We start from the raw sequence: 25,306 nt of genomic DNA on the forward strand, positions 1-25,306 counted from the left end.
TAGTTTAGGGGTGGGGAGCTGGTGATGGGTTTCACTGAAGCTGGAAACTTCTAAGGAGTTACCTCTGCCCCTTGCTGTGATCTCAAGTGTGCTGCCACTCAACAATGGTGTCAGAAGACAAAATAGCTAGGTGCATTGGGGGCTGCATGCCCAGGAAAGTTGGGGCTCAAGGTCTGGGGAAAGAAGCTTCAAGGATTGAGGGGAGGGACCAGGGGCAGGGCAGAGCTATAGTCCAGGCTGCCAGTCCTCAGCTGCCACTAAGCAATGAATGAAAGCCAGTGCCAGTGTGACTCCCAACCTTCCTGTGGCCAGGGGCAGTAGAGTCCAGACAACAGTCCATCCACCCTTGGCCTCTTCCCAGAGACCAGCAGGTGGCACCATCCAACTGCTGCTGGGGCCTGAGGCTGGTGAGGGCAGAGAGAGGCCTGGCTAACCCTAGCTGAACTCCTGTGTGCAGGTACAGCTAGTCTAGTGCCTGGGGATGGGGCCCTAAGACTCAGGAGCACACTCCTTTGGGTTGGAGGTTGGGTTGCAAGGAACCGTAGAGTGAGTTACCTCAGAGCTCAAAGTGAGGTTGGGGGCAGGGACTTGTAGCCTGCCCCAGGGAGGTTCAGGGGCCCAAGGAGGGTAGGGGGTGGGAGTGGGAAGCAGGCTCCGCCACTGCCACCACTGCCTCAGCCACCCTCAGCCTCAGCCACCCTCAGCCACCGCCTCAGCCCCAGCCAGCACTAATCTCTGCTTCCATCTCTGCAGGGGAAGTGCTGGTATCTCTCATAACAGCTAGGCTTAGGCGCTAGGTACTCAGTGCTGGGCTGGGCTCCAAGGTACTAAGTAGTCTGAGTGCAGTGGGTGGGGAAATGCTGAGAGGAGGCATTTCCCTGAATTATCATTGCAGACTGCCCAGGGGCCCTGCAGCTAACAGCCAGTGAAGTGTCCCCACTGATGGAACTGAAAAGAATGTGATAATGGGCCAACTGTGGAAGGAAAGGCCTGGATCTACACCCCAACCCTCCCACCCTCCATTAGGCAGCTAGGTTATCTGACTCCAGAACAAACACAACAGCTTTGGAAGGGAGGGAGGGAGGAGGCCACTCTGACACCTTGCCACTGGACTATGACCCCTGGCTCCTGGGTTACTTCATCTGGAGGCTGGTGGCTGATGTAAGATGAGGGGCCTACATCACCTCAGGAGTGAGAAGCAAATGCAAATTCAGCCCCAGGGCTAGGCAGCCACCTCCTCTGGATACCTTGGTGCTCCCATCCCAGCTTGGGCTGAGGCCCCCTCAGAACACAAGCAGGGCAAAGGCAGCCAGACAGTTACCATGTTATCAGACAGTTCCTATATAATTTTTATTTCTGGAAGTTAAAGTAGATACAGCAATATACAAAAAAAAAAATCTCACAATAATATAAATTTTTACACTAGGAAGTATACATTGAAATTTGAATGCAGTGACCAGGACAGCAGTATACAAACCACTGAACAGGGAGGCTAAGCAATCTGCAGGCATGGCTGGGCTCGGCCGGGAAACAGGCAGGATAGGGGAGGGAAAGCAGGCAGGTTCTGAGGACTCTGTAGAGCAAATTTCTGCTTGCCTTAGAACCCTGGCTACAACTGGCTAAACAAAGATCCACATACTGCCTAAAGCCATGAAATTTACAGCACCTGCCCCAGAGAAGCCCAAGCCTCACCTTTCTAAATAACCTTTCAATTTATGAGTTCAGCTTATTGTGTATAAAGAGTGTTGCTAGGGAAGGGGGAGCGCCAATAAATGTCTCAAGGCAGCACAGGGGTGGCCAAGGCAAGCAGTTCATCTTGGAGAGAAGGGCCTCACCCCCTTAATTCAGACTCTAGATAATTTGGGTGGAACAAACAGAATTCCACAGACATTGGTCAACTGAGCAGCTCTGAGTCACTGAGTCCAGCCATCCTCTGGGGCAGAGGAGGCCCTACCTGGCCCACCACGAAGTGCTCCAGCAAGTTGAGTGGCTAAGGCAGACAGGTAACAAGGCCACAATAGGTGCAGGGACTCTGGTTGCTCTGCCTCACCTGGGGGCCACAACGACAGTCCCAGGGGAGGCCAGGAGTACAGCCCTCACATGAAGGGTGGACATGGAGCTTATCAGTCAGCTTTTGCCCTGCATTTACAAATAAAGAGTTTATAGGTGCCTCTGGAAATGAAGAAAATAGGGTAAGAACCATATACTCCCTGAGCTCAATTAGACACTTTGCTGGGGTACTGTAGCCTGAATCATGTTTAAACCTCTCCTCTCATGAGGTCCTGAGGCCAGAAGATATATATATAAATTCTTTTTTTTTTTTTGGTCTTTTTGAGACAGGGTCTCCCTGTAACCCCACCTGGGCTGGAACTCACTATGTAGACCAGGCTGGCCTTGACCTCATAGAGATCTGCCTGCCTCTGCCTCCCACGTGCTGGAATTAAAGGCGTGCACCACGACGCCCCAGAGTAGTCCAGAATTTTTATTACAAGTGGGACAGGGAGCCTTTAGATATGGTAAGGAGATATACCACTAGGAAGGTCAGGTGGGAAAGGAAGCCAGGTTGGTCCTAGGCCCAGCAAGGCACCCATAGGACAAGCTGGCCCTGAAACAGGGGCCACAGTCTGGGGGGGAAGGGAGCAAAGGTTTTCAGTGTCCTTGGCTTATCCTTACCCCTCAAGTAAGTGAGCATACTCAGAGCAAATAAAACTCAGTTTATAATAAAAAGAGTGGGATGTCTAGGTTCACTCTAACCTTTTGTTTAAACCAGAGGCCAAGCCAAGCTTCAGATGTCTTTTTAAGGTTTTGATCCGAAACTATTTTCATTTCAGGGTTTATATAAATTATCAGCCTGAAGATAGCTGAATGCTTAAAGCACCAAAGAGGCTGTTAACTGGGTTTTCTTAAATAGGGAAAAGCTATGCTGTTACAGTGTGTTTTGCCCTTTAATTATTCCTTTTTTTTAAATGTAAAAAGAAACCCATGGGCTTAGTCTTATCTTCTGTTTGGACTTTAGCAAGGTCAAAAGTGCAATGCCAGGAGTCCTCAGCTCTAGGGAGCTGGGGGCATTAGCTCACAGAAATGGGCAGGAGGATGCTGGGGGCACCAGGAGGCACTTGTCTAACAACAAACACTAACAAGCTGCTGAGAAAGGAGGGCAGGGGAAAAAAGAACACAAGGCATTTCCTTTTTCTCCCTCTGGCCTCCCGCTCTCACAGCCCCCATCACAGGCTCAGAGAATACTTTCTTCTTTGCATAAAAGCACATCACCCACATTCACTCATTTCTCTATTTCAAAAAGCGCCCAGATTGCTCAAAGATAGCAGAAGTAGGAGATTTTAAAAAAAATCTGGAACCACAAAGTTAGGAGTTTCAGATGATCTGGGGTTTGGCTGCTTAAGGGGTGGAACACAGGGTAGGTGCCTCAGTCACATCTCTGCAGCTTCCGTTCACAGCTCCTCACATGGGGGAGGTAGCACACTCCGAGGTCAGCTCCATGTCAAACGTGAGTGACTCTGCAGGGACAGACAGAAAATGTTAGTTCAGCTACCTGATTGCAGCTGGTGGTGCACAGGCCCCATCCCTTCACAGGCTCAGGCCACCACCAGTAGCCTGTCTCCTGTCCCTTCAGGCCTGGGCAAAGCAAGGAAAGCCACACTTCTTTGCTCCCTACAGGGCTTTCCCTCTGGAAGGGTTGTAACTACCCTACTTCAACTCAGCCCCAGCTCTCCATATTTCACTAAGGTCTAAGGCTGCCCTGGATGTGGCAGTCTTTAGTTAGTCACACATGGCTACTGAGCCCCTGAAATGAAATTAGTCAAAATCTAGGTGCCCCAGAGTTGTCAAAAGCCTACCACATTTCAAAGGCTTAGTATAGGAAAAAGGGATGGAAAAATAGCTCAATGGTTTTTCCTCAGACACTGAGATGACAGTATGTTACTGTTAAATAAGGAATTAGGTTAAATAAGGAACTAACTTCATCTGCTTCTTTTTACTGTTTTTTTTCTTAAATTTTATTATTTTTATTTTATGTGTACACGTGTATTGCCAGCATGTAGGTAAGTGCACCGCTGTTATGCAATGCCCACGGAGGACAGAAGAGGCTGTCGGATCCCGTGGAACTGGAGTTACGGACAGTTGTTAGCTGCCATGTGGGTGCTGGGATTCAAACCCGGGTCTTCTGCAAGAACAGTTAGTGTTCTTAACTGCTGAGCCATCTCTCCAGGCCCCTTTTTACTGCTTTTAATGTGGTTGTTGGAAAACTTACACTTACAGGTGAGTGTGTGTTCCATTTCTATAAGAAAGCACAGCTTTAAAGCCGCCTCCTACCAATGCAGATGACAGGCTGTGACTCTGTACAGGTACGCATCATACAGAGGGGCCCGACTTCCCTCATAGGGACTAAGTCTGAGTACCAAATACTCACCAAACTGTCCTCCTGCTGAGGGCTCAGCACCTTCACCATTATTTCCAAACTGCATCAATGAATCTAAAGTGCGGGGGGACATCGGCAGGTCAATGGTATTGCTGCAGGTCGTTCTGTAGGAAAGGGGGAGCGGCAGGAGGGGAAAGGGTAGGGTTGACAAGACACAATGGAGTGGAAAAAAAAAAAAAGAACAAAACACACACACACAAGCCATCAAACTCTGGTCTCCAACAGAAAAAATAAAAGCTCAAGCTTTTTAAACACACAAGGTCACTCTGAGCATTAAACAGAGCCCAGGAGCTTCCAACCCTTCACAGGGTAACTCTCACCCAGTGTCCTCCCTACTCCTGGGGGTTAACTGAGGACACTAGAAATGAGTGTAAAACTGGGAAAGGAAGTCACTTACGGAGTCACACAGATGAACTTGGTCTTCAGGTAAGGGGCAGCACCTGGAGAGAACAAACGGGCTTACTGGCTATGACCTACTATGAGAGGAGGGCAGGAGGAAGCTGCCTGCCTCACCAGGATGGATTTGAACTCCACTCTATCCTTATAGTCTGTCTGCCCCGTGGGGCTGTCCTCCCTCCTCACCTGCTACTTGACATCCAAGACATTTGCAGTTTGAAGTTCAATTCTCTCCACAGTTTTGCTGAGCTTCAGAGACTTCTCAGCACACCTGTCCTACCTATACGTAGGTGGCTACCAATTGTGTGCTTTCTTCCCTACCTTCATGTGGTATTAGGCTTCTATTCTTACCTGATTGTACCTCTGAGATAACTTTTGTTTGCAGAGACCAAGCTTTACCATGGTGACCAGCCAGATATCAATAGGACTGAATCTTTAAGAGGACACAAAGATGGCTAATGCTAGCGGTGCCAAAGTCACTTCTGTTCTGACCAGCACTAACCTGCCTCTGTCACATTTTTAGATGAGGACATGGATAACATCCCAGCTAAATATATCAGACAATTGTGGTACAGTACAATCCACCCAAGTAGAAGCAGAATACAGGTACATCTTCAATAGTTAAGAGACCTGGACAAGAAGCCTTCTCTATGTGTGAAACATAAGGGAGGGGAGGGCGAAGGCAGCAGTGATTGCCCATTATTCCTGCCATTTATAGTTCACGAACATGGGGACTGGAATACTATACCAAGGAATCAAGGAACCCTGGGGATACTGGCATAAAATCTCGAGATGGTCAGTTGAACAAACCATGCGGCAGGCTTGGGACGTAGGAAGGGTGGGCTGAGAGAAGCACAGATATAACACTGGGGCTTGCAGAGAAGCTGTGGACAGGACATATGACAACAACCTGGGAGAAGGCATTGAAAAGTGGCCACAGACAGCAAGCCAAGTTTATTTTTGGCCAAGACGCAGGCTCAGTCAACACAGAATCCAAAGGAATTGCTGAGGAAGTTCTTGTGTCATAACTCCAACTGCTTTGGTCTAGACCTGAGAGAACTGCCATCCTAGAGACAGAAGGAGGCTGGTGAGATGGCTCAGCAGGTAGAGGTGCCTGATGCCAAGTCTGACAACCAGAGTTCTAGCCCCAGGACTCACATGGTGCAAGGAGAGACTAGGAACCCTCAAGTTGCCCTCTGACCTCCATAAAGCCCATCCCTACACAGTAAGTTGAGAGAGAGAGAAAGAGAAAGCATTTCATTCTCTAATGATCAAGGTAGCTGAGAAATACAGTGTGGACCCAAGTGTGGGTGTGGAAGTCAAGAACTAAGATGGAAGAAAGAAGAAATAGCTGATTCCTGTATGGCTCTGAACGGTTATGACGGAACGTTATCCAAACTACAAATGGCTCAAAATCCTTCCACCAATTCATAGGAAGACACTGTGTGGGATTCTGGTGGGGAAGGAAGAATCCTGGGAAGGGGCTCTATCTATGAGGGATGTCCACATCATAATCCTCTTGCAGGAGAAACACAGGAAATGAACATCACAGGCTCACCTCTCTGAGGAGTCCCACCTGAACCTCATACCCACTTCAGTAGGAGAACCCTGAATGCATACTCCTTATGCTTGCCCTTCTGCCTCTCCCCCAGGCAAGGAGAGTCCTTTATGATTACTCCTTGCCCCAGAGGAATGTTTCTGAGCAGCCATAGGAGGGATGGCAATGGAGGTTGCAGTCTCAGATCAGAGGCCCAGATCTTGAGAGCAAAACTGGTCAAGAGGTTCAGCGTGGACTTCAAAGTCCTCTGCAGAAGGAACAAAGGCTAGTGTGAGAGGAGCTGATAAACAGATCTCCCAACTGAAGTGCAAGGTGGAAGGAGAGATAAGGGGCAGACAGGAAGTGAGAGCTAAACTCTTCCACAGTAGGAACAGAACTTGATACCAGAACAAAGGGAAAAGAAAAGTAACTGTCAACGAACTCCAATTCCTCTCCCAAGTCCCATTCCTCCCCACCTGAGAAACAGAAATTAGAGAAAATTCCTATGGAAGAGTGGGAGGGATGTGCACAGTGCCGTGTGGACAAAAGCAATTTTGTCAAAAGCAGGCAGGGCAAGGGAAGTCAACCTTACATATCACATTAAAGAGCCCACCACTGGCGTACAATGAAGAGACACTACATAAAACACAGATGAACAAATCAAGACTCCTCATCAAAATGCGAAGAGAGGACAGTCAAAGCAGCAAGTGCTGAATGGGTCCAGACCAGAAGGCTCTGCCCCTGAATGCTGGGGACAGTCCTGGAAGTTTTAGGTTTAACATCAAATGATTTCTATCTAACCTATACATACATGCACTCTTACACAGTACAAGGTATTGTTTTCCACATCTGTACATTCTAAATGCCATGTCCCCTTCAGCTCTTGTCATCTGCAAACTCTCCACTCTGCTGTAAGCTGTGCTCCCATACTGCCTACAGTCACTGTCCCTGAAAACCTTTCTTCAACGTACCTGACACCTTGAACACACGAAAACAAAGCAGGCTGGGCTTGGGTGTAAGTCTCAAGCCTTTTATGTAAGAAGCATCAGAGAACTGTCCTCACTATCTCATCCTCATGTTTTGTTTTTTTTGTTTTTTTTTTTGAGACAGGGTTTCCCTGTAGCTCCAGCTGGCCTGGAACTCAGAGAGCCACCTGCTTCTGCCTCCCAAGTGCTAGGATTAAAAGCATGCGCCACTATGCCCGGCTTTTCCTAGTGTTTTAGGTGTGTGTGTTTTACCACTTTCTTCTTCAGACTGACACGCTCCCTGTGAGGTAGGGACTGGTGTCTGATTCTGCTGTTCTCTTGAATACCATCAGTCACATTTTCAAAGTGCCCAATCAACAGTTCTTTCCCATAAGGAGGAGTAACTTCCCCCACCCCTCAGATATTCAGCCATTCCTGGTCTCTCCTCTAGGGATCTTCAGTTTTTGACTTTCCCCAAGAATTAAGTACCAGCACCGTGGAAAATCAACAACTACCTGGGTCAGCTTCAGGATGCTCCTGGCTCTCTGGCCGACAATACTTTCCAAATGCTTCCTCCTTAGGAATGTCAGGGTAGAGATAGACCAGAGGAGACACCAGGATGTTTGTAGCATCCATGATCTTATAGCCCATGATGATTTCAGCAAATGACATGTTGTTCAGCTGTTGCTTTGTGTACGGCTCCACCGACTGGATCTGGGTCTTGCCTGCCATGGGACATGGGAAGGAAAGATTATGCCAGTCCAGTGCTAGAGACCCTGAATGCCCTGCCCAGTGGCACAGAACTGTGGAAATGTCCAGGCTGGCTTTTAAAGAGGCTGTCCAACTGAGTCACTGTCAATATACTTGCCTAATATGTACTAACAGTGTAGGTAAGAAAGGGCATGAGGAAATGAAATGTAAATCACACATTTCTAGACAAATATCAGCCAGTGGAGGTCAACTTTCAGCTGGGGAAATTAGAGAAGTCACCCATTGTTTACACATCTGAGCAGAGAGGCAGGCCTGGGTCCTAGTTGCCCTCCAGGGAGCAGAAGCTTTCAGAGGTAGTGGCCAGTAGGTGCTGGTAGCAGGCGCCACCAGGGGGTGCAATCAAGACAGGAGGAGGGCTGTCTCACCACTGATGTCCTTCTCCACCCAAGTGAAAGTGACCCCTCCTTCTTTGCTGCTCTCGCTGAATCTCAGTAGGAAGGTACCCGGGGGCTTGGTGCTCAGGATGGCCCGCTCCCGCTCCTTGCTGATAAAGCCCATGATGTACCTAGAGCCAAGGAAAGCCAACATTGTTTGGGTTCAGAGGGTGTCATGTGGCTTGCTGGACACATCAAGTACCCAATCTCTGCAATAGAGTTTCAACCTACCCTTCATTCCAAAGGGCCAGGATGTACTTCTTCACAAGGTCAATGATATTGTCCAGCCAGACCCAGAAGGAGAAGCCCTTGCCAGCCATGTTTTCCTGGAGAAAGGAATAATGGGAAAGCCAAGTCCACCATCATCTACTCCAGCCTCTTCCTTCTGGAGGCTTGGTACTCTGCCAACACCCCATGGCCCTTCTACACTGAGGCAGCTCCTGCTAGCTGCTGGAGGAAGCAGCTTTTAGTACTCATGCCTGCCAGGACCACCATGCAGGTGAGCACTCCAGACCAGGCTCCAAGAGGTGATCAAAAGGAATCAACAAGATCACTTACTTTGCAAAATTTAGCCCATGTGATTTGACACCCTGAGTAGTTCACGCCAGGTCCTGAAAGAGAAAAAAAAGACAACAGTGAAAATGTTCAGCTTAAAGATTTTATTTCTCAAAATGGAATGTGCATATATTTGTCTCATAACTGCAGATGCCATCACTGCCTATACATGTGTGTAATATGCACCAACACCTCCCCACACACCCAAACCCATCATTGGACCCCCTCCTCTGTTTAGCCCAACAGAGGTACCCTACCAAGCCCCCTGCTCTTCCTTTCCCTATAGAGTCTACTGAGTACCAGCAGCACACACTAACATGCTGACGGCTGTGGTTAGAATGCTGTATTTGATGGCAGCACAGGACAAAATTACTTTAGCTCAGATTTTTTTTTTTCAAGGGAAGAAAAATTTTAAACTAGCCTTTGGTTTCTTAAAGAAATGGGCAGGAGGGGCTGGAAAGATGGTTCAACAGTTAAGAACACTGTCTTCTCTCTTCCAGAGGACCCAGGTTCAGTTCCCAGTACCCACATGGTGGCTAATAATCACTCGTCACTCCAGTTCCAAGGGATCCAACGCCATCTTGTGGTATCTGTGGACACTGCACAACATGGTGCACTTACATATATGCAGGCAAAATTCTCATGTACATAAAATTAAAATGAATAAACAAAACAGGCAGGGAATGCCAAGCCTTTACCTCCCTCTTCTAACACATACTGAAAATATCTTCTCAGGTTAGACAGCAGTGCCTGAGAAGGTAACCAAGAGAAAAGAAGCCTGCCTCCTACCACAGTGAAATAGATTCCTTGACCCAATACCAGTGTGGTGCCTTGTCCCAGACACAGAGAGATGCCTCCAACCCCAGCCAGACTCCTTGTCTGAAGAGGGCAGACACGGACCTAAGAGCTTCTCAGCCAGCGTAGTCAGCTGCTCGATGCTCAGCCCTCTTTTTGTGGTGGAGGAGAACTGCCAGCTCAGCACCTCAGCTACTTGATCCCAGGTTCCAATTGGAGGCTTGGTGAAGAAGTTCACGTTCTGTTGAAAAGAACACATTGGCTCCTTAAGACGAGAGAGTAGTGCTAGTGACCTACACTGGATCTGAAGCGCCGTGAGAGAATAGGGTTTGGGGATTTCCACCAGGAGGGGTGACTCACCTTGGGGTTGTTGGTCAGCATGTTATACCACAGGATCGATGCCCAGGCATTTGGCATCTGACAGATGTTGGAAATCACCACAACTGGCAAGGAATGGGTCTGCAGAGTATGAGGGAGGTAGGAATTGCTTAGTGAGGCAGCTAGGCCAAAAAAAAAAAAAATCTCTTCACTTGTATCTCAACAGGTTAAATCACAAGTTGTGCTATAATCACACCTGCTGCCAACTCTAGACAGGAGTATGACTGAGGCAACCCAGTACCAAGAGGGGAAAAAAGCCAATCTGGAAATCAGGACTCAGGCTATTGTCTGAATACAGCCAGTGATTTATGAAATCTAATTGGCTCAAAGCTGGACTCATAGTTCCCAACTCCCCATGTATAAGCCCCAGAAAGTATTCTCTAAACTGCAAAGAATCTGTATCATCCCATGAAACTGAGGTCTCAGAAATCAAAGACTGGATTTCTGCTTTTTCAGGTTTAACAATAAGATCAAAAAGCTAGAAAGCAAAATGCAAATGCCACAATCTTCTACGTGCCAAAAAAAAATTATGGCTGCTAAGACTCTCTTGCCCAAGTTTTGTAAAATTGGCCCTAGTGGCCAGGTGTGGTGGCGCACTCCTTTAGTCCCAGCAGAGGCAGGCAGATCTCTGTGAGTTCAAGGACAGCTTGCTCTACATAGTAAGTTCCAGGCCAGCAGGGGCTACAGGGAAACCCTGTCTCAAAAAGACAAAAAATAATGAATAAATAAATAAATAAATAAATAAATAAAATTGGTCCTAATCAATTACTAAATACAGATTTTCATATCACATATGCAAGCAAGACTTTATTCTCAGATAGGATATCAAGGACTTTTCATAGATAAATAATGAAAAATAAATATAGTACTTAGATATACCATTTCACCATTCTCTAGTCAAAATTCCACCAGACAACCTGTTGCCCTTGCGTGCAGGGCCACTGGTTCTCCTGCAGAACTCACCTCTAGGTCGATCTTGAGGCCTTGGTGGTAGACCTCAGTCTCAAATGTGATCAGGTGCAGCTCCTCAGTCACAATCAAGGAAGCCTACAACAGCAAGGACACGTCAGAAGATGGCCCCTGGTTCTCAGTGGCAGTCAAGGAGAGAGACATGACACAGACTTGCTACACTGAGCTGGCCACAGACCAGGTATAGGGACATAACTCTGAGTACGTGCTCTGCAACACAAAGACCCTCCAATGACATGATCCTCTATCTTATCTTTCATTATACGGATCCAAGGCACAGGGAGTAACGAAACAATGAACATCTGAGACTACAGCATCCAGCTTATTTACTCATTTAAATTTATTTGGGGGCTGGTGAGATGGCTCAGCAGGTAAGGGCACTTGCCGCCAAGCCTAAAGACCCAAGTTCCATCCCCAGGACCCACACTCCTGCAAGTTGTCCTTTGACCTTCACATTTCCACCATGGCACATGTGTGTCCACACATACACATATTAACACACACAAATAAATAAATGTAAAAAATTTACATTTTTCAGATTTCTTCCTTTCCTTCTTCTCTCCTTCACCCCTTCCTTCCATCCACACTGGGGATCAAATTCAGGGTCTCATGCATGCTAAGCACACTCTACCCGTTAACTACAACCCTACTGTTGCCACCCAGCTTAAGGACACACTGTTAGCAACTCAAATTCTCTGGGGGCTTTCCCCAAACCCCACCCCTTCCCCCTTCTCTCCTCTTGCAGAGCTGCTGCTATTCTTATGCCTTTATTGTTTCCTAGTGTGGGGCGTGTGTGAGCTTTATGCATGTGGAATCCTATTCTCTGTATCTCTCTCTCTCTCTCTCTCTCTCTCCCCCTCCCTCTCAGCTGTACAATATTCTATGTATGACTACACCACAATTCATTTCTCTACTAGATGTGATGAATATTTGGGTTGTGTTTAGACATTTGAGCTATATAATCTTGTACCTTCCACCTGGCACATCGATGCAAAGCCTTCTTTACTGTTAAGCGTTAAGCCCTGAGACTGTGCTTGCTGGTTTACAGGGCATGCTCATTTTTATAGCACCAAGCTGTTTTCCAAAGTGACCACAGCAATCTCTACTACGACAGGCAGTAGAGCAACCTAGTTTGTACCACAGTCACTAATAAATTCTCAGACATGGATTCCAGTTCCTTTATGTGGGCTGAGGACTGAGTCCAGGACTTCAAACCTAGGATCCTCCTGCCTCTGCTCCTGAGTGCTGGAATTTTGTTTACGTTTTACTTAGACTTGTTATCTTTAAATCTACTCCACCTTGGTAAGGAAACCAAGGCTCTGAAAATGGAGCTGGCAGATGGTGGCAAAGGACTTTGGGAAGCCCCAAGCACGATGGAAACTTCTTCTCCACCTAGTGGGTAACAACGTGGAAGGGACTTTCCACTTTTGAATGGGGAGCCAACTCACTGACACTCAGGGAAATACTCCAAGTCAGAGAATCTCATGGCATCCGTGACTTCTGAGCATGTCACATTGGCCCAGAATGACTTTTCTGAAATAATAGGTTAAAGTCTGTCTTTCATTCTGGGCCCAGGAGAGGCCTCTTTTTCTCCTTCCCTTAAAGAAAACCCTCCCAGTTCATTTTTAATCCCCAACAAAACTTACATCACAATTGGCACGGCCCCCATTCCCACATCTCTGCTCCCTCAGGGTCTAGAAGAGAGAGAAAAAGTCATGTGTCATATGTGACTGTCCCAGGCTCTCCCTCTGTCATGCCCTCTGTCATGTGCCCTCTGTGCAGGGGAGGCCGCCTGCTCCCACCTACCAAGTGCTTGAATTCCGCAGACAGGCTGCCATTGTTGGACTCTTCCATATTCATCACTTTTGTGTTTGTGCCCAGAATGTTAAATTTCCGGGATCTGAATCACAGGAGAAAAATGAACACATGGGTGACTGGCAAATGGCCAGAGGATAAAGATGGATTAAACAGAATCAAAGGAAGCTGAACTTACCCTCTGAGGGCAGCAACGTCCCCGGAGTCTCTGTCAGGAACACAGGTGGAAGTTAATAAAACAGGACTCTGTTTCCTCCCAGAACCTAGTCTGACTACATACTGTTACACAGGCTGTTACATAGGCCGAGAGGAAAAAGTCCGATACTCCTGGAAAATTCTTTCAAGGATTCAGTTACATTTTAGATGTGAAACATAAAACCCTACACACTGGGGCTAGAGATATGGTTTGGAGGTTAAGAGCACTGGCCTCTCTTGCAGAGGATCCAGGGTTGGTTTTCAGCACCTACATGGAGGCTAACAACTGCCCATAGCTACAGTTCCAGGGGATCCAATGCCCTCTTCTGGTCTCCTCAGGCATTACATAAAATAAATTTTATGTGTATGAGTGTTTTGCCTGCATTTATGTAAGTACACCTGTGGAGGCCAGAAGAGGGTGTCTGATCCCTGGAACTGGAGTTACAGGCTGTCGTTAGTTGCCATGTAGGTACTAGGAATTGACCCTGGGTCCTCCACAAGAGCAGCCAATGCTCTGAGCTATCTCTCCAGGCCCTAAATAAAAAATTTTAAAGCCCTATACACACTTAAGCAGTGGCCTTAGTTGGGTGCCTACCCCACAGCTTCTTTCCCTTTCCCAACACTGCTCAGGCACAGGACAGTCAGGCTCATCCCGACCTCCCGAGGAGCCCTGATTATTACATTCATCAGAACAAGCCCACAGAGCAGGTCTAGAGGTGAGAACAGGGCCTGCCTCATCACAACCAGGCCAAGGAGGGAATTCTAGCCTGGATTACTCTTCTATTCCACAGCTTAACCTAAATGTACATAAGAAGGTGCATGGCATTAGCTGATACTAGCAGCTACCGGAAGAGAACCCTGGTATGCAAGTGACACCTAGGATGGCAGACAGAAGAGAAACAGACAATCTTGGGTCCTTGAGGATACCTGTGAGTCACCAATCTCACATCATCAGGTACTTGCCCCAATTCTGCATTTCCAGTTATACAGGTTACAAATTTCCTTATTATTTAAGCCACACTGGGTTTTCTGTAAAGGTTTGTTACTGGCAACTCTCAGCACCTCCCATGGGATGGCTGGAAATGCTATTCCCAGTGTGACTGCTCCAATCTCAATTCCTGAGTATGCCACTTTTTTTGTAGTTACATTTCTCAGTCTTCTAATGTACTGTTTAAAAAGTTCCTCTCCATTGCTATACATTTATATACAAAAAGCACACTCTGATGAGTTTATGGAAGAAAATGGATCAGCTTTACGCCATTTATCTTTCTACACATTTTCAAACCCAATGTCTTCATTATCAGAAAGTTCTCCCTCATGTTTGGCCTCTATAGTTCCCTTTTTCACACTGCCTTTTTTGTATTATGGTTTTGATGAATACTTCATAACCAATAAAGTGCAGTGTCTAAAACGGACAACTTTTAAGGGGTTTATGGATGTACACTATGCTTACCCAAGAAACCATCAGCACAACCAAGGAACATATCCAGGCCCCAAAGTTTCCCTAAACCCAAATGTAATCCATCCCAATTCCATAGACCACCATCCCTGGCCCTGACAACCACTGTTGTGTTTTCTGTTGCTACAGATTTATTTGCTTTTTCCATATATATATGGAAACAGTATATACTCTTTTAGGATGAGGGAGTCTGGTTTCTTTCACTTAGTATAATTATTTTGAGATTTATTCATGTGTTGTAACTATCAATAATTCATTTCCTTTTGTTGATGAGTAGTGCTTCATTGTATGGCAGAGTACAAATTATTCATTCATCTGTTAATGGACATACATATATGTCTTTATTTCTCTTGTGTTAACACCTGTGGATGGAATGACTGTGCCTCAGGGTAGGTACTTGGTTAACTTTTTAGAAAACTGTCAGACTTTCTTTCAAAGTGGTTGTATCATTTCACCATTTTACCATTCCATGGCACATTCATTTATCTACTTCTGCAGATAGCTTTGTTAACATGTAAATACACCTACATTTTATTCTAGTCCATGAAAAGTAAAATTCTAACTTTCCAACCAAATTCCCAATACAAAATTGTCCTACAACTGCTTACTGAGCACCTGTCCTCTCCTCCTAATACCAGATGCTATTTTATTTTATTTTTAAATTTTATTTATTATTTTTATTTTATGTGTATGCATGTATTGCCTGATGTAGGTAAGTGCACTCATGTTGTGCAATGCCTGTGGCAGTCAGAAGAGGCTGTCAGATCCCCTGGGACTGAAGTTACAGACAGTTGTTAGCTGCCATGTGGTGTCGGGATTTGAACCTCGGTCTTCTGCAAGAGCAACCAGTGTTCTTAACCACTTAGCCATCTCTCCAGCCCCCACATACTATTTTAAGCATGTATTGAGCCCTTGTATTAACCTGAGGCCCATTTCTAGACTTCAGGCCATGTTTCAATGATCAATCAGCATATTCTTGTCCTAGTAACACACACATTTAGCAATCAGAACTCTGATACAGTTTACTATCTGGCAGGGCACACTCTTGCCTCTTTTTTAGGTAAGTAGTGATTGTCAGGTACTAAAGGAAAGGAGAAATGAGGGGCAGCATCCAATCAGTATTGTGTTCCAGCTTTGCGATATGATCACATTCTGGAGACTCACTGTACAATAACATGAATATAATTCATCCTACCAAACTGCATACTAAGGACTAGGGAGATGGCTCAGTGGTAAAGTGCTTTCTATGCAAGCATGGAGACCTGAGTTCAGATCCTCAGCAATCATGTAAAAGCCAGTGCCCCAAGTGTCTATAACCCCAGCACTGGGGGAAAGAGATAGGCAGAGCCCTGGGACTTACTGGCCAGCCAGCCTAGCCAAGTCATGACCTCCAGTTTCAGTGAGAGGGACTGTCTCATAAAGCAAGGTGGAGAGTGACAGAGGAGGACATTCCATGTCAGCTTCTGGTCTCCACACACATGCACCCATGTACACTGACACATACACACACACACACACATACACACTAAATAAGAAAACTAAATTAGCTTGCTATGCTAAGCTTGCTTGCTTGCTTTTTTCAACTACAATATAATTGGAAAGCATTATTTATTTACTTACTTTTCATCATGGGGGTTGAACCCAGGGCATCATGCATGCTAAGTAAGAGCTCTAACCCTGAGCCATACCCCTAGATCTTTTTTTGTTTTCCCATGCTCGAACCAAATTGACAAGGATCTACAAGGTTTTAGAGAATAGTTAATTATTCACAAAACAAAGATCTCTGAATGGGAATGGTTTCTAATGTCAAATAATGTCTGTCGAAGTTCCTGTTTCCCTATTCCTCATCTGAAAAAAAAGCTAATTAAATTTAAGACTACTTACTTGTCAATGCACACTTTAATTTTAAGCTGGTAATTCAACTCAGGAAATTTGACCAGCAACCTATTAAAAAAAAAACAAAAAAAACACACAGCTAAAGTTAGTAGGCTCCTTACCTGTAATCTAGTTTAAAAAATGCAAAACTCCTAATACCTCATTCCTAAAAAGTGAATAAATTTACAAACCCAGATTCCACCTCTATCCAAGGTCATCTTGCATCTTAAGCTGAACATTGCCCTTTCAGCCAAAATGTATTGAAAAACTCCTACGAGAACAAAGTTGTGAGGTACACACAGTCTCTCTCTCTCTCTCTCTCTCTCTCTCTCTCTCTCTCTCTCTCTCTCTCTCACACACACACACACACACACACACACCACAGAGGTAATAAAACATTTAATGAAAAGTATTACAAGGCCATGCTCTGTAGCTGGTATTCTTTCTATTAAACTTGAAATGCAATACCACACTGTTGATGAGAAAAGAAATTTCACACTGCAGGAGGAAAACCCTCCAGACTTACTTGTTCTGACCTGAGTTGAGGGGTAAGACCTCACCTTGCAGGCCTGCCTCCCGCCTTCACTGGGCCTTACTTTTTCCCTTAAAATCCTCAAGGAAGAGTAGAATTGAACATAGATAATATTATTTTCCTGCTTTGGGAGGACAGGGGAGAAGCTAGGGCCCAACAGCCCAGGCCTATAATCACAGGCACATGCCCAGAAAGTCTCAAAGAGATTACAGTTCTTTCATTTGACAAGAGCAAGCTGATATTGTGCCAACAATCTCCATATCCCAAGCAGTGCTGCCCATCCTATAAAGCCTGGAAAGAACAAGTCAGGCATAGTGGCACATGCCTACAGTCCCCGGTACACATGGAAGGATCACTCAAGCCTGTGAGTTTCAAGACCAATCTGGGTAACAGGAAGATCCCATCAAAAACAAGGCTTCCTGACTGCAGATGCAACGTAACCAGCCATCACAGGCTCCCTCACAACGGCTGCGAGCCACTCCTGGTGCTAAAATATCCCCACTGTGAAGGACAGTATCACTTCAAGTCATGATAAATCCTTTCCTTTAAGAAAAAACAGGCTGGTGAGATGGCTTCAGTGGGCTCAGCAGGGAAAAGTGTTTGCCATCAAGCTTGACAACCTGAGTTTAATACTCAAGACCCATATGGTAGAGAGCTGACTCTGTCAAGTTATCCTCTGACCTCTGTGGCACATGTGTACCCACACACAGACACACAAAATTATATAAATAAATGTAATTTTTTTTTTTTTTTGGTCTTTTTGAGACAGGGTCTCCCTGTAGCCCCAGCTGCCCTGGAACTCACTATGTAGACCAGGCTGGCCTTGAACTCACAGAAATCTGCCTGCCTCTGCCTCCCGAGTGCTGGGATTAAAGGCGTGTGCCACCATGCCTGGCCTATAAGTAAATGTAATTTTAAAATAAAAAAATAAAAACAACAGCAATAACAAAAACAAAAATCCTGGCCATCAACTCTGCTCTGACCCTGAGTGTCCCTCCAAAGTGTACATGCTGGGGCCCACCTGACTTTAGTGGTAAACTGGACACCAGTCTTGATGACTAAGGGCCGGTCAGGGTGCATGGGCATGCAGGGCTGCCGCTCAACCACGAAGGCACTAGAAGGGAAAAGGATAGAATGTCACATGTTGTGTGACCAGTCTTCATCCTGTTCCTCTCAAGTCAGTCAACGTTGCTATAAACATGACTTTTTAAGTTACCTTTTCATTAAGTTTCTGAATAGCTCCACAATTCTCTCCTCCAGCATTGGCCGGTGTTGTACAATAGGGTCCCCTTTATAGGAAACTTTTTGCTGCAATTCCTCCAGTTTCTTAATTTGTTGGCGGGTCTGAAGTTGAGATTCTGCTAATGAGGTTATCCTGCCGATAAAGAAATGAAAGTTCCTAGTTACCTACGTGAGTGTACACAGGTCAAAGGGGGGATGTCCTAAGTGTAAATACCACTGAGATGTCACCTAGTTGTAATCCCAGTTCTCAGGAGGCTGAGGCAAAGGGACCTTGAGCTGGAGCTACACAGTGAGACACCGTCTTAAAAAAGTTGGCGGGGGGCTGGGCATGGTGGGGCATACCTTTAGTTTCAGCACTCAGGAGGCAGAGGCAGACTGATCTCTGGGAGATCCAAGCCATCCTGATCTACACAATGAGTTCCAGGCCAGCTGGGAAACTCTGTCTCAAAAAAAAAAAAGGGGGTGGGGTGGGATAGGGAGAGAGAATCAGCCCCTAAAATAATGAAAAGGCATTCTTCTTTATTGTGGTAAACTATGCATAGCATAAAAATGACCATTTCAGCCATCTGAAGTGTATAGTTGAGTGGCATTAAGAAAAAAGGGAGACAGTTTCAAACAGGGGGCTGGACTAACACTAGGAGGCATTCATGGAGTTACCACTGCAATGAATAAGAACTATGGACTTTGTACTCACGTTCCTCATCCTGACTAGAAACAGAGGATATTAACAGCCCAAGAAGATGGCTTGAGCCAGCTCTGCCACTCACAAACTGTATGAACATGGCCAGCCTCCTCACTGTCATGGGCCTTAGTGACCCCTTGAAACAGAGTAGGGGCCAAACTTCATGAGCCCATACAACATCCTTCATCAGTCAAAGGACAGGATGTATGTCAAAGCACTGGTAACATGCATACAGAAAAAGCAAGAGGCCAGGCTGGTGGCACATGCCTTTAGTCCCAGCACTTGGGAGGCAGAGGCAGGCAGATCTCTGTGAGTTCAAGGCCAGCCTGGTCTACATAGTGAGTTCCAGGCCATCTGGGGCTACAGGGAGACCCTGTCTCAGAAAAGACTGGGGAAAAAAAAAAAAAGAAAGAAAGAAAAGAAAAAGCAAGCACAGCTGGAGGTAGAGCTGATGGAGTCTGCCTCTAAGAATGGGGGATACTGGTGTTTCCTTGATGATCCACTGGCTTCATAAGGCTAAGACATCAAAAGGAGGGGATGAGCGGAGGGGAGCTGACAGCTGCAGAGGCTTCAGGGCTCCTTTCTGGCACTTCCAATCTCTCATTTCCAGAACTTAAAACTTCTTAGTCCTTGACCAGGAGGAATTTCAAACTGCTTTCCTTAAATCTTCAACACTCAGGGTCAGTGAGGATATGGATGTATAGGCATTGTCATGTAGATTGGTCCTAAATGTACAGTTTTGTGGATCTGGGCTCCCCCTCCTCAAGCTTCTTCCATTGAAGGAGATGGAACTTGCTCATTCCTGGGTCTTTGGAATGAAAGGTGCTCAGTAAAGATCTGCTGACCGTGTGTGGTGGTGTGTGCCTTTAATCCCAGCACTCGGAAGGCAGAGGCAGTGGGATCTCTGTGAGTTCAAGGCCAGCCTGATCTACATAGTGAGTTCCAGGACAGCTAGGGCTACAGGGAGACCCTGTCTCAAAAAGACCACAAACAAACAAACAAACAAAAGATCTGCTGAACAGATATCAGTAAACAAGCAGATTGCAAATGAGCATATCAAGAATGAGCAGGAGCGCTGGGGTCAAGCTCAGGGTAGAGTGCTTCCTAGCATATACACATCCCTGTGATCCATTCTTCCTATGGCAAAAAGGGGGAGTTGCTAATGGAACCTGAATTTCTATCTTTATGTGTCTATGTATGACAGATGTCTAAAGTGAGGTCACCAAACTCTGGTGAGGTCACCAAAATCTGGTTCTGTTAAATGACTGGTTTAAAATTTCCTTCACTTCATTAACTTTATGTATTTAAACTTTTTCCCCTTACAAAGAACATATCTAGGGCTAGAGAGATGGTTTAGTGGTTAAGAGCACTGGCTGCTCTTACAGAAGATCAGGGTTCGAATCCCAGTACCCATATGGAGGCTAACAACTGTCTGTAACTCTAGTTCCAGGGGATCTGGCACCCTCTTTGGCCTTTGCAGGCACTGCATGACATACATGCACTTACATACATGCAGCATAACACTCATAGGCATAAAGTCTAAAAAAAGAACATAATGCTGTTCTACCTTACTAAAATAACAAAATTTCTAGGTGTGATAGCGCACAATCTCAATACTTGAGAGGCAGAGGCAAGCGGATCTCTGAGGCCGGCCTGATTCACATAGTGAGTTCCTGGCCAGCTGGGGCTATAGAGAGACCCTGTCTCAAAAAGACCAAAAAACAAAACAAAACGAAAAAAATCAATACAAAAAAACTAAAATTTAAATTCAGTGTTAATACAACTAAAAGTATGACTTCAATTTTAAAATTAAATATATTTAACAGTGATACAAGTATATTTTTATTTATTTAAAAATTTGTGCAAATTGCTAGGTATGGTGGCACACACCTTGGGAGGCAGAGGCAGGTGGATCTTTGTGAGTTCGAGGCCAGTCTGGTCTTCATAGTAAGTTCCAGGACAGCTGGGGCTACAGGGAAACCCTGTCTCAAAAAGACAAAAAAAAAAAAAAATTGTCCAAATTAAGTTAACTTCAACTCTGAGACTAAATGAGTGTATAAAAATCTCCACTTAAAGGCAGGCATGGTGGTACATACCTGTAATTCCAGCTACTAGAAAGGCAGGAAGATTCCAAGTTCAAGTCCAACCTGACTACACAGTGGGTTTGAGGCCAACATATGCAGATCAGTGAGATTCTGTCTCAAAAATTTGTTTTAAAAGTCCCCCTCTTAGAAATGAGGTAGCAATTAGGACTAAGGGTATATTAGAGCTAGGGTTTATTAGGGCTAAGGGTATATTAGAGCTAGGGTTTATTAGGGCTAGGGGTATATAAGGGCTAGGGGTATATTTATTAGGGCTAGGGGTTTATTTAGTGGTTCTGAAGCACTTGTCTAGCAGCTGCCTGTGGGGCCCTAGGTTCAATCCCCTACTGAAAAGAAAGGGAATAAGGAAGACAGTACATAGCTCTGTAGCCTGTGGTTGGGATCATGATTCAAGGTTTCCAGAAGTAAAAGAAAAGGTTGTCTTCTAACTCTTACCAGTTTTCTAGACGATCCAGGCAGATGTTGGGAGGGCCGCCAATGCAGGCAATCTGTTGCCGCCTCTTCCAGTCAGCCAGCTCTTCATCTGTAAGCGTTTTCTGAACATACTCCATCGCTGACAAAAGCCCCGCCAACTCACTCACAATGCTCTGTTTGGAAAACAAAACAAAGTCAAAAACATTTCCCCAGACCATGCCTAACCACATTCTATTTAGTCAGTTCCTGATAAGGAACCTATTAGAAACCCACAATAGGTGGTTTCTAATCAAGTCTTCCCAGGATAGGTGTGTGACACTGGGGACACTGTCCAAAGCGCTTACTCTCCGCATCTGGTCCAGCGCTGTGAGCATCTGTTCCAGCTGCTGCATCTTCTGCCTGGTCACAGACTGGTTGTTTCCATTCAGATCCTGCATGTCTGTGGAGGGAAGAAAGACTCCTTGACTTAAGGGAATACTCCCAAGCTTCTCAATGAGGCTAGAGCTTTGTGAGGCAGTGGCTCTGCAGTCCCTGCTACTTGGGAAGCCAAGGTAAGATGATGAGTTCAAGGTCAGCCTGAGCTAAATGGTAAAACCCCATCTCAAAAACAAACAATCAAGGGCTAGAGAGATGGTCCAGCAGTTAAGAACACTGGCTGCTCTTACAGAGGACTAGGGTTTGATTCCCAGCATCCACATGGCAGCTAACAACCATCTGCTAACTCCAGTTCTAAGGGATCCGATGCCCTCTTCTAACCTTCATGGGCATTGCACGACATGGGTGCACTTACATAGGTGCTGGCAATATACTCATACACATAAAATATTTTTCAAAAACCAAGCAATCAATTATTAAGTGCCAAAAGTGCACCCACTCTCCCACATGAAGTCTAAACAGAGTCAAGACAAGTCCTTAAACTCAATAGCACAGACTCACTCTACAGATTTTAACATCTCTAATATTTACTTGCCTCCTTGACTCTTGAGGGTTTTATAGTTGAAATCAAAGTCATCCTGGAGATTCTCTACCACTTTCATTTTCTGTTCTAGATCCTGTTTAAAATAAACCAAAAACAGATGTTTAAAAAAAAGAGGGAAAAGAAAGTTTCAAGAAGAATGAAAATGCACACGCAGGACCCACACACATGATATGCCCAGGCAAGTCTCCCGGGGGATCAGTGACTCCCCCCCAGGCAAGTGTCCCTGGTCAGTGACTCCTACTTCACCTGCACACGTTTCCGAACATCCTGAAGGTGCTGTTCCAGCATCTGCTGCTTCTCCGTCACCACAGCAGCTGTAGGGTGGTTGGCCTGACCCCCTTGCTGCCAAAAAGAAAGTTAAGACACATATGAACAAATGGAATACAGCAAGAGAAACATCTTGTCTGACCTCCATCCCAACCTGTTGCCTTTCCTGTTTGGTGGGTAACACCACTGCTGCTGGGAAAAGGTGGGGAAACAGGCAGTGGTGCTATGGGAAGTGCTGAGAAAACCCTCATGTTGTATCTGAGTCATTCTGCATTAAACTAGGGGTCCACATGTTGAACTAAGACATTGTCTCTGCCTTCAAGCAGCTCATAGGTAAGTTGTCAAAATAAATCCAAAAGGCTAGAGAGTTGGCTCAGCAGTTAAGAGCACTGACTGCTCTTGCAGAGGACCCGGGTTTGATTCCCAGCACCCACATGGTGACTACAAACCGCCTTAACTCCAGTTCCAGGGGAATCCGAAGCCCTCTTCTGACCTCCGCGGCATTGCACAACATGGGTGCCCTCACATACATGCAGGCAATACACTCATATACATAAAATTAAAAAAAAAATCCAAAAGGAAGGAGGTACAGCTCAGTAGTATAGCATCTGCTCAGGTGAGGCCCAGGTTCAATCCCCAGCACTGAGGAAATACTAATAAATAAGTTCTGAACTGATGACAATAGGTATCAATGCCTATTTAAACATAGTATGCAATATATTTCTATGAAAAAAAAATCCTTTCCTAAGGTTTTTTTTAAAAAATTCTATATCCACAGCTTCTCTCAAGGGAGGAAGTGAGGCTGATGCCTTGAAAAGGAAATTAACCCATGAAACAAAATGATAGGCTTTGTCAAAAAGCAGTAACAGCCATCTTGTGACAGAAAAGATCATGTAAAGCTGCAGTGAACAAGACAGTGAGCCAGTGGCCCAAGGACAAAGATAGCAATCAACACAAAGAATGGAGAGATAAGACAGATGCTATCGAGCCAGTTTTCCAAGTTAGAAATCCTCCCTCACAGCCCCTGCCCTCTGAGTCTACACCCTGTGAACTCTCACATGGATCTCTGTGTCAAGGCTCAATTTAGACCCCAGCGCTGGTCTCTTTGCTTCTAATTCCTTTCACTTCTAGTCTGTTCTCTCCACTACTACAAGTCTCCAAAATAGGTCTGAACATGCCAGTTTTAGAGAGCACCATTCTTTTCATTTCTCACAGCTATCCCAGGGACTACAAACTTCTTAGAAAACAAGCTGGGTGTGGTAGCACACACCTTTAATCCCAGCACTTGGGAGGCATTGTGAGTTCAAGGCCAGCCTGGTCTACATAGCAAGTTCCAGGCCAGCTGGGGCTGCAGGGAGCCCCTGTCTCAAAAAAAAAAAAAAAAAAAAAAAGGAGAAAACAAACCCAATCCCTACTTTTATTGCCCTTGAGGGGAGTGCCTCTGATTAGTAAGATTGAGAGCAGCACTATAGAGAGAGATCCTCAAAGGACCCAGCCCTGAAGCTGGTGCCTCTCCTTTCTCTTCTCTCCTGAACTCACCTGGAGCAGGAGTGAAGGCCTAGTTTCTCTGGTAGATCTAGAATCTCTGTTCAGCCAGCATTGGCCTATGGTCTTCTACATGGATGTCTGGGGAGGTAAACTTTGCAATTCTAACTTGGGACAGGCATTACAAATTCCCTGGGGGTCAGGAGTGGGCACTCACACATGTAATAGTACCAGGACTTGGGAGGTTGAAGCAAGAGGATCTAGAGTTCGCCAGACTTTGGCTATATAGTGAGACCCTGTCTCAAAAACAAGTGGAACACTTGTAGTCGTGCCTGTGATCCCAGTGACTAGGGAGGCTAAAGCAGGATGGTCATGAGTTTGAAGTAGCCTAACCTATATGATGCGTTCCAGGCCAGCCTGGGCTATAAAATGTGGGCCCTGCTTCAAAAAATTAGCAATGAATTAAAAACAGCCAATTCTGAGTATTTGAAATGAACTGTATTTTGATTAATAAGATGAATGCATGCAAGTCCATTGAATTACTAATATTTTGTTAAACTAAATTTTAAAATATTTTGTAGGTATCATTAAATGTTATTAATAAAATTTTTGTGTAAAGCTAGAGAGAAAAGTGAAAATAATCATTAAAAAGTTGTAAGCATATTTATATGTTCTTCTATGACTATAATTTTAGTGTTGCTCTTGGAAAATGCTGTGTAATGATATCCAAGTTGACTATTAATTTAAAGAAATCCTGTTTCTTTAGTTCTTTTAAGATACATTTTGAATAAAATGCATTGAATTCATTTTGAAACTGTTTTAAAGCTGTATATAAGTTGATATTTTAATAAATCAAGCATATGTTTAATGAAAACAACAACAACAACAAAAAACCCTCAAAAATTAGCAATGACAAAAAAGGTGTGTGTCTGTGTATGTGTGTGTCACACACCAGTAATCTCAGCACTTAGGTGGCAGAGGCAGGAATATTAAGCTGAAACTGGAAGCCAGCTGGTCTACATAGCAAGACCCTGCCTGATTCAAAAAACAAAAACTAAGGGTTGGGGAGATTCATATATATATA

The 25,306-nt window shown here is 45.2% G+C and overlaps 1 protein-coding gene across 5 annotated transcripts in view; it reads right to left on the minus strand.

The window, feature by feature from the left end:
* Positions 1-1,328: 1,328 nt before the first annotated feature.
* Stat3 (signal transducer and activator of transcription 3) overlaps positions 1,329-25,306 on the minus strand; it is a 59,623-nt gene continuing 35,645 nt past the window's right edge. The window contains exons 5-24 of one of the 5 annotated variants that reach the window (XM_008835293.3): positions 22,717-22,812; positions 22,462-22,543; positions 21,836-21,930; positions 21,513-21,664; positions 18,268-18,426; positions 18,073-18,165; positions 16,529-16,588; positions 13,169-13,198; positions 12,982-13,075; positions 12,822-12,869; positions 11,170-11,253; positions 10,189-10,287; positions 9,934-10,069; positions 9,037-9,089; positions 8,710-8,804; positions 8,470-8,609; positions 7,846-8,058; positions 4,833-4,875; positions 4,427-4,539; positions 1,329-3,515 (exon numbers count right to left, since the gene is read on the minus strand). In XM_008835293.3, coding sequence (XP_008833515.1) covers positions 3,460-3,515; positions 4,427-4,539; positions 4,833-4,875; positions 7,846-8,058; positions 8,470-8,609; positions 8,710-8,804; positions 9,037-9,089; positions 9,934-10,069; positions 10,189-10,287; positions 11,170-11,253; positions 12,822-12,869; positions 12,982-13,075; positions 13,169-13,198; positions 16,529-16,588; positions 18,073-18,165; positions 18,268-18,426; positions 21,513-21,664; positions 21,836-21,930; positions 22,462-22,543; positions 22,717-22,812 — 1,941 coding nt within the window. In that variant the 3' untranslated portion in view covers positions 1,329-3,459. The remainder of the gene's footprint in view (positions 3,516-4,426; positions 4,540-4,832; positions 4,876-7,845; positions 8,059-8,469; positions 8,610-8,709; positions 8,805-9,036; positions 9,090-9,933; positions 10,070-10,188; positions 10,288-11,169; positions 11,254-12,821; positions 12,870-12,981; positions 13,076-13,168; positions 13,199-16,528; positions 16,589-18,072; positions 18,166-18,267; positions 18,427-21,512; positions 21,665-21,835; positions 21,931-22,461; positions 22,544-22,716; positions 22,813-25,306) is intronic. The other 4 variants (XM_008835295.2, XM_029564579.1, XM_008835294.3 and 1 more) reach the window with 4 other exon arrangements.

Source organism: Nannospalax galili, unplaced genomic scaffold (genome assembly GCF_000622305.1).
Source record: "Nannospalax galili isolate Female #2095 unplaced genomic scaffold, S.galili_v1.0 scaffold137, whole genome shotgun sequence".
NCBI lineage: Eukaryota > Metazoa > Chordata > Mammalia > Rodentia > Spalacidae > Nannospalax > Nannospalax galili.